This window comes from Aquarana catesbeiana, linkage group LG04, assembly GCF_042186555.1.
Source record: "Aquarana catesbeiana isolate 2022-GZ linkage group LG04, ASM4218655v1, whole genome shotgun sequence".
Taxonomy (NCBI): Eukaryota; Metazoa; Chordata; class Amphibia; order Anura; family Ranidae; genus Aquarana; species Aquarana catesbeiana.
Window position 1 is genome coordinate 241,738,693 of NC_133327.1, and position 16,684 is coordinate 241,755,376.

Consider the following 16,684-nt stretch of genomic DNA (forward strand, 5'->3'; position numbering starts at 1 on the left):
AAGCTGGCAGTCCAGCCAAACTCAGCTATCAGGGGAGAAGAGCCTTGGTGAGAGAGATAAAGAAGAACCCAAAGATTACTGTGGCTGAGCTCCAGAGATGCAGTCAGGAGATGGGAGAAAGTTGTAGAAAGTCAACCATCACTGCAGCTTCCACCAGTCGGGGCTTTATGGCAGAGTGGCACAACGGAAGCCTCTTCTCAGTGCAAGACACATGAAAGCCTGCATGGAGTTTGCTAAAAAACACCTGAAGGACTCCAAGATGGTGACAAATAAGATTCTTTGGTCTGATGAGACCAAGATAGAACCTTTTGGCCTTAATTCTAAGCGGTATGTGTGGAGAAAACCAGGCACTGCTCATCACCTGTCCAATACAGTCCCAACAGTGAAGCATGGTGGTGTCAGCATCATGCTGTGGGGGTGTTTTTCAGCTGCAGGGACAGGACAACTGGTTGCAATCGAGGGAAAGATGAACGTGGCCAAGTACAGGCATATCCTGGACGAAAAACCTTCTCCAGAGTGCTCAGGACCTCAGACTGGGCCAAAGGTTTACCTTCCAACAAGACAATGACCCTAAGCACACAGCTAAAATAAGGAAGGGGTGGCTTCACAACAACTCCGTGACTGTTCTTGAATGGTCCAGCCAGAGCCCTGACTTAAACCCAATTGACCATCTCTGGAGAGACCTAAAAATGTCTGTCCACCAACGTTTACCATCCAACCTGACAGAACTGGAGAGGATCTGCAAGGAGGAATGACAGAGGATCCCCAAATCCAGGTGTGAAAAGCTTGTTGCATCTTTCCCAAAAAGACTCATGGCTGTATTAGATCAAAAGGGTGCTTCTACTAAATACTAAGCAAAGGGTCTGAATACTTAGGACCATGTGATATTTCAGTTTTTCTTTTTTAATAAATCTGCAAAAATGTCAACAATTCTGTGTTTTTCTGTCAATATGGGGTGCTGTGTGTACATTAATGAGGAAAAAAATTAACTTAAATGATTTTAGCAAATGGCTGCAGTATAACAGAGTGAGAAATTTAAGGGGGTCTGAATACTTTCCGTCCCCACTGTATATACAGTATATCATAAATACCTTTTCTTTCTCTTTAATCAAGGGTTTTAATACACAACCTTTATCTATGTACAGTTTAGTTTTATTGGTCCCCGATAGCCCTAGCAACAGTACTGTAAAAGCCATATAAAGTAAATATTGAGCACACCTCATTATGACAATACAGCAGGTACATCACTTTGTCCTTACTCGCATACTAACTTTCTGTTACCTGGGTTCTCACTCTTTCTATTTCATCCAGTTTGAAAAGATTGGTCTGGTTGCTCTCTTGATTGAATGTTTCCACCATATGTTCAGCTTTTGCTTTTATGCTTGGAGATATATTCCTTACAATTACGGGACAGTCAGGGCAACTTGAAGCAATGGTACGGGAAGGAACTGATACAAAAATAAACGTATTCAGTGTTACTTGAATTGGTACGTTCTGTTTATACATTACTAATGTTTATGATTTGTATGCTACATGGAATCTACTAGTTCATACATTCCTGGACCCACAAGAGATAGTTCATGCATTACTGCTCCTCCACTCTTCATTTACCATCTGTACGTTTACAACAAATACTGGGCAGAATAAAGAATCTATTAATGTTATTATACAACCTCTTTCTCCACTAACTGTTAATTATTTTCTTATGTTCATTTAGAATAAAAATACAGATGAGAGATCCATTGCCATGATATTTTCTGTAGCACAATAGTTTATGCCAGCCTTTTCTCAACCTTTGTGTCCTAGAGGAACTCCTGAAAAAATTTTCAAGTTCCTGGGGAACCCCTGCTAAAAATCATTTCATTGGCAATCAGTAAGAAAAATGTCTCCTACATTGGTGGTCAGTAGGAAGAATGCAACCTTTAAAGCTGATACACACAGGTCGAATATCTGACATTTGGCCAGTGTGTACACCAGCCTGTTTGACACAAGCCGGTCTAATGATCGGCTTCCGTCAAACAGGCATGCTGGAAAACCAGCATTCGATCAGCGCTGCCAGTGGTGATCAGTGTGTTCTGGCAAGGGGGCAGTTCCTCTGTCAGAACACAAGGCACAGTGGGGCAGATTGCAGCACTAAAATCGCTTAGTTAGTACGGTGACCTCTGTTTTTTTTCCATTCAGTCCGTTTGGTTGAACGAAAAAAAAAAAAAAAAAAAAAAAACACACTTCTAGCATGTACTTAGCATTACAGTGGTGGTCAGAATGCCTCCCTTACACACAGCCAGGGGCGTAACTACCACCATAGCGACCCATGCGGGCACTATGGGGCCCGCAGCCAAGTGGGGCCCAGTGAGGAAGAGAGCACCACCGTCACAGTCTCCCAGCCAGGGGAAGAGAGAGGAGAGGAAGAGGCAAGCTGTGACCTGTGCCCAATGCAGCGTGACCTGTGCCCAATACAGCCTGGTCTGCCTGTGCCCCATAGAGCCTCACCTGTGCAGAGGAAGAGGCAAGCCACCCGGATCAGCAGAGAGCTGAATTGCCCGATGTAATAGCTTTCATTAGAACTTCCAGTGTTCCCGGGGCTCACGTCACATAGCTCCACCTCTTGGCCCGGTGCCTTTGATAGACAGAACGCCAATCCAATGCGGGACGTGTGACGTCAAAGGCGTCAGGCCAAGGAGGTGGGGCTATGTGACGATGAGCCCCGGGAAGATGGGAAATTCAAATGAAAGCTATTACAGCAGGCAATCCCACTCTCTGCTGATCCGGGTAGCTTGCCTCTTCCTCTGCACAGGTGAGGCTGTATGGGGCACAGGCAGACCAGGCTGTATTGGGCACAGGCCACGCTGCATGGGGCACAGGCCACGCTGCATGGGGCACAGGCCACGCTGCATTGACACTAGGGCAGCTGTGGGAGGGGGGCTGTTTGCAGGGGGGCCCCATACAACATTTTCTAGTTACGCCCCTGCACACAGCTAAAAAGATCATTGGTGTAATTAATTCTGGCTCTGGCCCTGGAGCTCTGCAGACACCATCAAATGGGAGGTCATGCATCACAGCTCAATGAATCCCTAGCAACCTCTGAGAAACCCTAGGGTTCCACAGAACCCTTGTTAGCAATCACTGGTCTATAGCAATGCATATTGGCCAAGGGTTCAACTTTATATCCTGTGTAGACAATTCTTAGGGGTACAACAGCAATCAGCCAAGAAATTCCACTTTGGGAAATTATTCTACCCCTGAAATCACTAATCTTTGAGCTATCTGGACAGGTCAGAAATATCCCATGGACATATACTGTAAATGCTTTCTTCTACTGCTGTTATTAGTGAGATTGTGTATCAGGTATTTTTACAGTATTTAACTGAAAAGGGAAAATTTAACACCCAATTCAATTAAAGGTGTAGCTCTGTGGTTAAATGTGACTTGCTATTTGAGGACTCTGTTCTGTAAGGTTAGTTGGGCTATGCTGAGCCTAAGGAGACTAGGGACATATCTGCACATTGGTTACAAAGGATTGCCTAAGCATAAAAGCCATGTGCTGTGGCCCCTGGCAATTGGTGTTTAAGGTGTTGGATTGGAACCCTGGAACCAAACTGAAAGGCAAAAATGCCAGTTAATTAGTCTGAGCCACTGTGCTGCAGTGATAAAAAAAACAGAAGACGTTCTACTGGATCTATTGTTTATAACTATTTTAATATATGTATTAATGGGGGATTACATCTAATAAAATTTTTCCTCTGTTGTCAGATAACTGGTTAACGTATTCACTTGGAACCTTTGTGGTTATATTGGACCAAAAGACTAGTTCATCAGGTTGGGAATATCAGCTTACTAGCCCCCACAGGAGCGCATAGCAGCTAATCTGCCCTACATGGGATAAAATTCCACTGTCCCAAATAGCAATAATTAAAGAGGGACTCACAACTTTTTTTTACGGCTCAATACCTAAAGAATTTGCCTGGTAATGAAGGGCAATCAGGCTATGGTATCATCAATGCAGATCGCCTCCAAACTTGTAGCCCTCCAGGTACATGGACTGTAGCCTGTATGCCTGGTGTGCAAGAATGCTATTATTTTGTTTTTAGCTGGAAGCCGCCACACATTAAAAAAAAAAAAAAAAAAAACACGTTATCTTTCATTAATTGTATAAAGTGAAAAATACACATAAGTGGGTTTGAACTGATTATATATTATAGAGTGATAGTTGAATTATCTAGGGCATCAGAGTGGGTCTGACTGTATTTCTGTGGTAATAAATATAATAAATAAATGTGGCGCTAACTCAAATATAATGCAATAATAAACAGATCAATAACTATTAACACACATAATATATATCAAATCCAGTGACGTATCAGTCCAAAAATCAGAAGAGTGCAAAAGAGTGCATGTGCAAACAAGTATAATTCCTCAAATCTAAAGTTCAAAAAAGTGCATAAGCAAACAAAAGATTTTAGAGTTGATGGTAGAAGTGCAGCAATCAGGTGCAGGAAAAACATAAATTCTTATAATTCTATATTCTTATACAGTTACACTTGCTTCCACCATCCGCAATCCACCAGGAGTGTGCCCCAGCCTCTCACCTCAAATAAAGACCCCAGCGGGTCTAGCAGAGCTTCTGTTAAGTGTTAATCTTAATGGTACTCTCTGCTCTTCTCCTTGGAGCACCAAAGCAGGCAAAGGTGTAAGGCAGTGGTTGGGGATAAAAATAAACAGTATTCTCCCACTGTACTATACTGTATACGTCCTCCTTAATCTCCTCCATTCAAGGGTCATACAAGATAAAGAAGATCTCCATGGTTCAGTAATTCCATATAAAATAATTTATTCAAAGCAGCAACTTACATGTAAAATAGAAACATTCAGCATCGATGCAATTCAGGGACTTCCAGTCTCAGGTGCGACTGGAAGGGACATCACCTGGCTCCTCCCGACGAGTTGCGTCACGGATCGTGTGACACCGTGGACACATCCTCTGCTTCCAACCTTCCACGCTGTGACATGTGCAATGTGACCGGGGGAGGACACATTGCACATTACTTTATATTACTGCACTATGGAGATCTCCTTTATCTTATATGACCCGTGAATGGAGGTGGAAGCAAGTGTGAATACACGTTATAAGAATTGATGTTTTTCCTGTACCTGATTGCTGCACTTCTACAATCAACACTAAAATCTTTTGTTTGCACATGCACTCTTATGATAGTTAGACTGATACTTCCCTGATTGGATTACAGTTATGCATATGATTGATATTTATTATGTGTGTTAATAGTTATTGATCTGTTTATTATTCCATTATATTTTTTGAGATTCACTTTGGTTTGCGCACTAGTTTTTCACTTTTATATTTATGTGGTAATGAAGCCTTTTCCAAAAGCTTTGAAAAGTTAAATACAGATATAAACTGGATGGTGCTCTGCTCAGACTGTGGGGCTAAATCCTAAACTATTGTAACATTTTATATCATCGGTTCTTAGGCAGGCCATACATTATGCAATTTTCTTTCCTTCAACCAAAGGTTGAAGGAAAGAAAATTGCTCATTTGCCCCAACACAGTTAGTGTTGATGGGGGAAGCCATTGTATTTTGACAGCGGGAGCTTTCCCGGCTGTCAGAATACTATGATCTCTGCTGGCAGTGATAAAAAAACAAAACAAGAGAACAACAGGCTGGTGGTACTGAAGCTGATCGATAGATAACTGCAATATAACCAGCCTGCCCATAGATGGATTGAAATTGGGCTGGTTCCTGCTGAACAGGTTGAATAGCGATTCTTCTATGGCCAGCTTTAGAACGTATGCCTGGACAATATGAAAAAAAATATTCAGTAGATTTCTTTAATGTATGCACATTTTCCCATATTTTGTCTCTTCAAAAATGCTGCAAGTGCAGAAAATGCCTGTTGATCTGTTAGAAATCCAGTGAGCTCATAAATTCCTGCCTGGCTGTTCTGAAATCCTAAGCAATGGTTTCAGCCCTGTACATTTGACTTCTGTGGACTGAAAAACATCTGTCATGTATGTTATGGAAATAAGGAAAGAGGGATGTGTTCTGTAGTCCTAACACACTTCCTGTCCTTGACTGACAATGATATTATTTCATAGTTACAGTACAAATGACTGAGCATTAGGACAGGAAGTGATCTACTGGCAGGATTACCAAGTGAAAATCAAGAGACAAAAGCTTAAAATAGAAAACAAATGTGCAGTCACCACATCTAAGGACAGGCCGACTGCAATATATTACATTTTTGTATTTTGTATTTTTGCATTTGTATTCAGTAATACTTTAAATCCCCTTTCAAGTGCATGCTTTGTCCAATCTTGCTCTTACCTGTACCCAACGTGCAGTTGTAAGACAATGTTTTCAGTATTCTCCATGGCTTGCTTATGTACATGATAGTCTTGCATTCCCCATCCACCTACAATGAGAGAAATTATTGCTTAGCCTTCATCAAAAATCTTTGACAAGAACTCTTTGTTGGCAATGTTGTTCACCATTTAAAGTGGTTGTAAACCTCAGATATGAAATATGAACAAACAATATCCATCTTTAGTGTGTACTTGTCTCAATTAAAGCGGGATTCTGGCCTAAAAAAATAAATAAATAAATAAAAAGTCAGCAACTACAAACACTGTAGCTGCTGACTTTAAATAAGTACTTACCTGTCCTGGGTGCCCGCGATGTCGGCCGCCCGAGGCCGACCCGTCCCTCGGCATCACGGGTCCCGGCACAGCCATCCTAGGTAAGGGAAACAGGCAGTGGAGCCTTGCAGCTTCAATGCCAGTTTCCTACTGCGCACGCGTGAGCGGCGCTGTGTTTTGTGAATGGCCCCGTGGTGTTCTGGGAACACACACAGTTCCCAGAAGACAACGGGGCCACTCACCGAGGAGCAGAAGACGTTTTAGTGAATAAAATTTTAAGCAGAACTAAACCCATCAATTTATTGGTTTATTCATGCTGGGAATGATAACTGTCCCATTTGCTTGTGCTCTCAACCAAACTGTCAAACCATCAAATGGCTGACATCATAACTGATCACACGTGCAGCTCCATGGCAATTGCAGATCAAACAGAGGCTAAGATGGCAGCCTCCTTGGCTGAAAAGGATTGGAAAGTTTAGTTCTGCTTCAACTCCAGCCAAAACTATTTTTTTCATTATAGATAGAGTGGTGAAAGATTAGAACCTCTGTCAGGTGTTTACTACTGTTTGTGTCCCCTTTGGCAAGATCTATTTTTGTTCTTTTACATTTCTCATATTGTTAGATTAGGCAAAAACCATAGGCTATGAAAGAGTGATTCCTTAAAGGGATTGTAATGGTACGTGTTTTTTCACCTTAATGCATCCTATGCATTAAGGTGAAAAAACACCTGCCAGTCACCGGCCCCCTAGCCCCCCTATTTTACTTACCTGAACCCCTTCATTCAGTCGGTGGGGACACACTGGCTCCTTCTCCATGGGCTCCTGGTTCTTGATTGGATAGATTGATAGCAGCGCAGCCATTGGCTCCCGCTGCTGTCAATTAAATCCAATGACGTGGGTCCGGGGGGCGGGACCGAGTCCGGTTATCGTTTGTCTATAGACGCAAATGCTGAACTCGGGAGCGCGCCCGCAAAGTAACCCCCTCAAGGAAGCGCTTCTCCGAGGGGGTTATCAGATGTGGGGAGGAGCCACGAGAGCTGCCGGGGGACTCCAGAAAACAGGTTCGAGGCCATTCTGTGCAAAACAAGCTACACAGTGGAGGCAAGTATGATATGTTTTTTTTTTTTTTTTTTTAACAAAGACCCTTACAATCACTTTAATCATGTAATTTTGAGAGCACAATTACTGCACTGAAAGCAAATCGCTAGAGCCTCTTGACAGACATAATGGGGTGGAAGGTGATTTAATTCACCTGCACCCACCCAAAACTGAGATTACAATAAATAATACAAATAAATTATAATGCAATAAATGGAATCATTTTGGTGTGCAGCCCACAGTTTAGAACAGCTTTGCAAGTTACCTTTCTGGAATTTCTATTTCGGAAACTGAAAAAAAAAGCAAACAAAAAAAAAAATGGTGTGTGTGTGTGTGTGTGTGTGTGTGTGTGTGTGTGTGTGTGTGTGTGTGTGTGTGTGTGTGTGTGTGTGTGTGTGTGTGTGTGTGTGTGTGTGTGTGTGTGTGTGTGAGAGATGTCATTTCTCTGCATCACGCATGTTGGGACCTGTATTTACTAGCTGTGCAGGGGCAAAATGGATGAGATGGCAATGAGCTGCCCCGTTGGTTTTATGCCGGCAGGAATATGGACATGGGGAACTAAACATGCCACCAGTGAGGTAAGTGATTGTGTGTATATGTTGTATGAATGTGTCCGATGTGTGTATGTACAGTATGTGTAGGTATGTTGTATGCAGTATGTATGTAAATGTAGTGTGTAGGTATGTGGTATGTATGTATATACTGTTTTTTTTGTATGTTGTATTAATCTGTATGCAGTGTGTTGTATGCATGTGTATACAGTGTTTACATATATTGCATGCATGTCAATGTATGTTGTATGTACTTGAGTGCAATGTGTATGTATCTTGTATGCAGTGCGTATGTATGTGCATAGGTAGTACTGCTGTGCCATGTATAAGAGGGTGGTGGGGAAAAGAATCAAAAGAGGTGCTGTGCACTGGGCTTGATATACATTTGACTCTTAAACTATAATGTATATACTACATACATCTGGCCCCTGCACTCTGTGTATTACCCACTCCTGACCCCCACACTCTGTACATAACACATCTGAAACATGTACTATATACGTTTTCCACCCCTGCACTATATACGCTTTCCACCAGACTCCTGCACTATATACGTTTTCCACCCCAGACCCCTGCACTATATAAGTTTTCCACCCCTGACCCCTGCACTATATACGCTTTCCACCACAGACTCCTGCACTATATACGTTTTCCACCCCAGACCCCTGCACTACATAAGTTTTCCACCCCTGACCCCTGCACTATATACGCTTTCCACCACAGACTCCTGCACTATATACGTTTTCCACCCCAGACCCCTGCACTACATAAGTTTTCCACCCCAGACCCCTGCACTATATACGCTTTCCACCCCAGACTCCTGCACTATATACGCTTTCCACCCCAGACTCCTGCACTATATACGTTTTCCACCCCAGACCCCTGCACTATATAAGTAACCTATCCCGAACCCCTGTACTATCTACATTACCCACCTTGGACCCTTGCATTATATGCCTTACCCAACCCTGGCTTCTGCCCTATGTACATTGCCCAACCAGACCCCTATACTATGTATGTTACATACTGCTGACACACTGTACAAAGGCTCAAGTTTTAAGCCCCTCCCACTGTTAGTACAGTTGTGCCACACTCACCATTTGCCACTGTCCCTGTCCACTGCTCCACCCCCATTCTTAGGAATTCATACTTCCAAAAGTTCCCAGGTATGGAAATAACACAGATCTTTTCTGTTCCTACATTTACCTTTTCATGAAATGATCTTTCTTTATCACAGTCTTTCCACTTTTTACCACTTAAAACAGAACACCCCGTCTCCTTGGCATCAAAGTCTATATAATAGATAGAGGCACCAGGTATTTTCTCTACCTAAATTCAGAGAAGATAAAAATGAAATAAACAATGATTAATTAAACAACAAGAGTGCTCATCAATGCATACAAATGAAACAACATTTGTGAGGTCTATAATTTTGCCATCTAGATTTTTTATTTTAAATAGATGCATTTAGAAACACCATCATAACTATGCTGTATGTCCTGACATGCATGTTTGTGTGTTGAAGCTTATACTTTTGTATTTGTTAATTGCATTCTGTTTTGGAGTTTTCGTTTTATTACATGATGTAAAAATACTTCAAGAAAAATATGGAACTCTATGTGCACAGACCGATGCTGCATCTATCCCCCGCCGTCTCTGCACTGAGAATCGAACCACGAAAATCGCAGATTTCACAGATCCCAGTGGGGAGAGGTCAGTCAGCGTCTCCCCTCTCTGCTTCTCCACGCTCATTGGAGCTCTGAGCTGTGGAGGGGCGGGGATTGGCCATCTCAGCTCGCTGAGATGCTGAGACTGCCATCAATCAAGGCAGCTGGTGGATCCAGACTTGGAAGTTGGGATGACGTGCTGCCTCGACTGATGGCAGTGACATCAGCAGGGAGCCGACTTCAGACTGCTCTCCTCTAAAAATGGCTCACAGGAGTGCAAAACTAAATTGCACTCCTGTGACCCAGAGGAGAAGCCCAGCCTAAAAAGCTCAGGCTGGACTTCTCCTTTAAAGGCATCCCAGTCTTAGTCTGTAGGGTTCAATATTGAGTTGGCCCACCCTTTGCAACTATAACAGCTTCAACTCTTCTGGGAAGACTGTCCACAAGGTTTAGGAGTGTATCTATGGGAATATTTGACCATTCTTCCAGAAGTGCATTTGTGAGGTCAGGCACGGATGTGGACGAGAAGGCCTGGCTCGCAGTCTCCACTCTAATTCATCCTGAAGGTGTTCTATCGGGTTGAGATCAGGACTCTGTGCAGGCCAGTCAAGTTCCTCCACCCCAAACTCACTCATCCATGTCTTTATGGACCTTGCTTTGTGTACTGCTCCAAATAATTTGGTGGGGGGGGGGATTATGGTGTGGGGTTGTTTTTCAGGAGTTGGGCTTGGCCCCTTAGTGCCGGTGAAGGGAACTCTTAAAGTAGAACTTCAGTCATTTTTTTCATCTTTCCATCTAATAAATCTTCTGCCCTTGTTGTTTTAACTTTGTTTAGTAAAACTTTTTTTTTCTGCCAGTAAATACCTTATACAGCCCACTTCCTGTTTCTTGTCTGGTAAAAAGCCTAGGCTAATGACATCATGCACAGCTCTCTCTCTCTCTCTCATTCTCGTGAGAGTTTGCCAGGAAGGGAGGGGGTGTGAGTCATAAGAGGGCCAATCAGAGCTACAGAGATGGAGGTGTGCCTCTGTGTGTCTGTATAAAGTGCCATCTGGAAGTGAACAGGCAGCAGCGTGTTTTACTTGGAAGTACTTGGAAGAATTAGCAGAAAAAAGGAGCTCAGCTATGATTAAGCACCACTAACGGTGCGAAACGCATCAGTTACACACTGTACCTTTACCACTGTTGGTGAATGAATTACGTTTTACAATAAAGTTGTTATATTGGAGTGTGGCCGTCCATCTTCCTTTTTCTGCTAATTCTTCCAAGTAAATATTGCTGGCAAATTATCCCTGTGCAGGCCATTTACGGGTGTAATATAGTAGATGTTTATGGTCATGGTTCATATTTGTGCTAATTAATTCTGCTGGTAGCCCTTTATTACCAAATTACAGAGTGTGCTGGACCCCGATTTTCTGTGTTTGGTAATTGTCTATACACTGCTAAACTACTTAGCATATTTAGGCCTCATGCACACTGTATGTTTTTGTCAGCTGCTCCTATGGGAGCCGTGTTTTTTTTTTCCCTGCCTCTAAATGTCCTTTCATGTGTCCATAAACATATAGGCTTTTAGAGGAGTTTGGCGGTAGAAAACAAAACCCACAGCCAGTCCATCCAGGAGCAGCAGAGTTTTGCCAGAAAAAAACATTTGACACTTCTAAAGACCTGTAAACATATCTAAACGTGCGTCAATACTAGACACATTTAGCGTTTAATCACTAATTCGTTTCAGTGGCCAAAATAAATGATTATTCTGGCCAATGAAATAAATTAACACCCAAACGCATGATGCACCTAAACACTTTTACAAGCGTCAGGCGATTTTTTTTTTCACCAAAACGCTGCTGCCAGGAGGAAAGGCTTCTAGTAGAGTTAGGAAAACATGCTGTGTGCATGAGGCCTTATAGTATGCAGTGACAAAAGACCTGGAGATTTCTGTAGCATCATATTGTCACTAAATCTATAAATGGACACGGGTACATACTGGTTTTTGTATAGTCATCAAGTGAAATGCACAAAACTGTTAAAATATATTACTGCACAGGCTTTGTTACATATTGTTAGATTTCCTTTTATGTACATCTTTTTAGATTGGATTAATAAAGAATAAAGAATACTAGCATTGGAGTGTTAATACTTTGCAATGGTCATACATATACTCTGAAAAACAAAGCTCCTTAAAGTGATAGTAAACTCTCATTTGTGATTTTTACCTACAGGTAAGCGTATATTAAAGCTCAGCTGTAGGTAAAATGAATATCTCCTAAACGGGCACCATTTAGGAGATATTCAGGTGAGCAGCAGCTGATGACGTCACTGGCTCATGCACTCTGAAGGAATGGCATACCTGTGCCATTCCTTCAGAGATGTGTGCCCTGACCGAGTGTAAACCCGGAAGGGAGACGGGGTGAAGATGGAAGTGTCTGCAGCGGTGACAGCTCGCCACTGGAGGGCTCCGTTTCAAGGTAAGTTTCTCATAATGTGCTAGTATGCGGTGCATACTAGCACATTATGATATTGCCTTGCAGGAGAAAACTTCTTTTTCACAAGAGTTTACTACCACTTTAAAAATGTTCCAGTCCATGAGCTGCAGGATTTGAAAAGGCTAAGTTTACCTTTTATTTTCTAAATCCCATTTTCCCTTATATACCAATGTGCCATTAATGTACCTCTGTCGCATACCTCCCAACTTTTTGACATGGGAATGAGGGACACCTATCAGCCAAAGTATGCAGACATAGGACACACCCCTTGTCACACCCCCTTAAAAGGAGAATTGAACAAAAAAACAAGATTGGTTAAACCCACAAGTGCTTTTTTTATCACTACTGTTCCAGTATATTGGCTTTTGGAATTTACAAATGCAGCAATTTAGAAATCAGATGAAAGGTTTAGCACTGGGAAACACTTTTTGATAGATAAAAAGTGCATTTTATATACATATATATTGATAGACATTCTATAGAAAGCTCCTCCATTACTTCATGGTATTCGTCCTGGTATTTGGGACTGGAAAACCACTAGGAAGTAAGGAAGTAGTTCAGCAGTGGGCCTCATTAACACACCCTGCACCTGTCCTCCCCCTCCAGGAGAACGCTCCTACCCACCTCTGCATTTACATGCACTCATTGTCAGTGGTCAGTGGTCATCATTCTCCTACAATACACAGCCAGTGTCTTCCTCTGCTGATTGATCGTTTTGTACCTTACCTTCTTCTTTCATAGATCGTTGATTTGGCAGAGTGTGAAGGATTTGATCGATCACATAACAGCCTATGTGGAGCACAGGGGCGGATCCAGGGGGGGGGCAACGGGGCAATTGCCCTCTCCGAGAAATGCAGGTGACTGAGAGCAGGGTGTGTGAGAGAGCCGCCGGGCGGCTCCGTGACTGAGAGAGCCGCCGGGCGGCTCCGTGACTGAGGGAGCCGCCGGGCGGCTCCGTGACTGAGGGAGCCGCCGGGCGGCTCCGTGACTGAGAGCCGCTGGGCGGCTCGGTGAATGAGGGAGTAAGTGAGGGAGCCGCCGGGCGGCTCCATAGGCGAGGGAGAGCCGCCGCTCAATGTGTTTGTGGGCGGGCTGCTGCCTGCTGACCAATCAGGGAGCCGGTGGGTGGGGGAGCAGAGAGATGACATCATCTCTCGGCGCCCGCCCTGCATCCCTGCAGTTCAACTTCCCCCCCTCCATGCAGGCAGCTGCGGCAGCAGAGAGATTACATCGTCTCTGGGACACAAGAGACCACCTTAGCAGGTGGCAAGTGACAGGCGACGTGGCAAGTGACAATCCGCAACATGTGGCAGGCTACGTGGCAAGTGACATGGCAAGTGACAATCCGCAACGTGGCAAGTGACAATCTGCATCTGGTGACAGGCGACGTGGCAAGTGACAATCCGCAACGTGGCAGGCGACGTGGCAAGTGACAATCCGCAACGTGGCAGGCGACGTGGCAAGTGACATGGCAAATGACAATCTGCAACGTGGCAGGCGACGTGGCAAGTGACAATCTGCATCTGGTGACAGGTGACGTGGCAAGTGACAATCTGCATCTAGTGACAGGTGACGTGGCAAGTGACACACTCGGGGCTCCCACTGATTCTGCATTATGGTGAGTTAAACTATTTAATTTTTTATAACAATGTAATTATGGTAATAATGCGCTTCAATCATCCTGACACCATAACAACCATGGTGCCGTGATGATTGAAGCGCCAACACCAGCCATTTCCCCGATAAATGTACCCCAAAAAAATATATTTTCTGGCAGTGCCCCTCCCGAGACTAGACTCTGGATCCGCCCCTGGTGGAGCACAGCTGTAGTACTAAAAACAGGAGAAGTACAGTATATCCCTGAAAGTCGGTAAAGCTCACCAAACACTTTACAATATGATTGTGCAATCTCCTTTAGATCTACAATTAACTATGTAGTGCAAGGGCCTGCCTAATTGGATACAGATTGATTGGATAGATAGGTGTGTCCACCTATTATATAGTTTTAGTTAATCTAAAGGAGACTGCAGATTTTACAATCAGATTGTATAGTGTATGGTCATATTCATACATCTAAAATAGACTAGACCTGATTTCAGTGCCGGTAATTGTTAATGGCACCCCAAATGTAGAAACAAGCGCACATTTGGCGCATGCAAAAATGTGCGGCAAACTCAGCAAAATGCGCAGTAAAAGCGTGCAAACTGCAACACATCAAAAAGTTCCATGAGCTACTTTGCTGCATTTGTTGCATGTAGGCAGTCCATTGAAATCAATGGGCTGCCCTATGCATGTCATGGGAAAAATGCGCCAAACATGTGCGCTTCCACTACACTAGAATTGGGCCTGAAAGTTAAATTGGTGTGTTTCCACAAGAACAATGACAGCTGAGTTTCTCCACCCACTCTAGAGTTGCCACCGCATCCCTTTAAACCCGAACACCTTTGAATTACACAGGTTCTGAGGCTAATTAAATGCACATAAGGCACCAAGTGAGTTTAATTACCACCTTAATCAGCCACAGAACCTGTGTAATTAATATGTGTTCAGGTTTAAACGGATGAGGTGGCAACCATAACCCACTCCCTCCTATGTACTTGTATAAAGCTAGCCATACACTATGCAATCTGATTGTACACTCTCTGTACAATTTCCTTTAAATTTACCAAAACTATGGAATTGGAGAACCCACCTTATCAATCCATTCAATCTGTATCAACTCAGGCAGGCCCTTGCACTACATAGCTGATGGTAGATCTAAAGGAGATTATATAGTGTATGGCCACCTTACAGGAAGAAGTAGGAAAGTGGATGGAAGTGATGGCCTTGGAATGCATTTTTTTACATTTTGAACTGAGAGGTGTAGATTTAAAGCTGCCATGGACTAAGTAAGTGAGAGATAAGCACATTGGGTTGGCTTGGACAGAAAAGACATTAGAAAAAAATTGAAATTCTGCCTGGAAAGGTGAACTTAGCCTTTATTATAGCAAGAAAATCACAGCAAACTAACCAAAAGTCAACCCTACAATTTTTTGGAGAAAAAGAGGAGAACTTTCAGCACAAAGTATTTAGGAAAAGGTAGCTTCCCAACCATGGCTCCAGTCATACAGAAGAGAAAGAATTAATAAACAAAAAGAAGCACAGTCCATCCTAATGAGGGGTAATTGGGAAATGTTTTTGGATATTATAATATATAATTATTGATATTCTACTATATATGCCCTGTAGAAGAAGAGCTTCTTATGCCTACAGTTATTTAAATGAAAAATTACAAAGTGGAACTTTCTAGAGCTGATGAAGTTTCATGCCACCACATGTCACAAAAATGACTGTAATCTATCAGAAAAGGCATCTTTTGTAACATACATGGCAGAGCAGTTTGGGAGAAAATTTTGGAAAAAAAATACTTCAGTCCACAATGCTGCAGGCATTCAGAATAGAAGTATCTGAAAGTGCCAGTACCTGCTACCACTATTTGATAGTAGGGTGTGCTTTAGTTTAGGAAGTCACTGAATAGCAATCAAATAAAGTATGTAGCTCAACTGACACATTCTACCACGCCATGGTATGTACTTACTGCAAGAATGTTACTTACCTTCTGTTCAAAAATGGACCTAGTGCGAAAAGGCTTTATGATAAATCCTCTTTCGCGGTCTTCATTGATCAGGTCTGTTGCTAAGCCAACCAGTGAGTTTGTTTCATTGCAGTTTAAAGGGGTTAAGATGGGGATCTTTGGGGGGCTTGGGCTTGTGGCAGAGCACAATGACAACAGCAAACACAGTGCTAGTGCACAGATCTGCTCCATTGTGATGGTTCACCACAGATTGGACCTGAACTATTTCATTCTGCAGCATCCCGTTATATAGGCTAGCTCTTAATTGTGGACTCAAGCTTTTCTCCTTGACCCCGTCAATGAAGTACTACAAATAATTGGTAAATGATTATAGGCTTGTCTGAATTGCCAAATACTACTGACCTTTTAAGGGCCAGGTTGATGTCCAGTGTGTCTGTTTTTCTCTAGCAAACTGACCGATCAAATAGTTTTCCACTATCTACCTTTAAACAAATGGTAAACAAAGAAATATAGACTATAACTTAATGCTCAACAAACAATTAGATAAGAAGTATGTTTGAACATTTTTTTTTTTTTTTTATGTGACCGACATTATACATCATTTTTAAAGAAAAATGTTCTGAAAGGTAAATTAGAGATATTCTATTCAAGCAATCATTC

The 16,684-nt window shown here is 42.7% G+C and overlaps 1 protein-coding gene across 1 annotated transcript in view; it reads right to left on the minus strand.

The window, feature by feature from the left end:
• LOC141139810 (fetuin-B-like) overlaps nucleotides 1–16,317 on the minus strand; it is a 32,120-nt gene extending 15,803 nt beyond the window's left edge. Inside the window, exons 1-4 of the mRNA XM_073626313.1 lie at nucleotides 16,046–16,317; nucleotides 9,507–9,629; nucleotides 6,342–6,429; nucleotides 1,282–1,448 (exon numbers count right to left, since the gene is read on the minus strand). Coding sequence (XP_073482414.1) covers nucleotides 1,282–1,448; nucleotides 6,342–6,429; nucleotides 9,507–9,629; nucleotides 16,046–16,255 — 588 coding nt within the window. The 5' untranslated portion in view covers nucleotides 16,256–16,317. The remainder of the gene's footprint in view (nucleotides 1–1,281; nucleotides 1,449–6,341; nucleotides 6,430–9,506; nucleotides 9,630–16,045) is intronic.
• Between the last annotated feature and the right edge of the window lie 367 nt (nucleotides 16,318–16,684).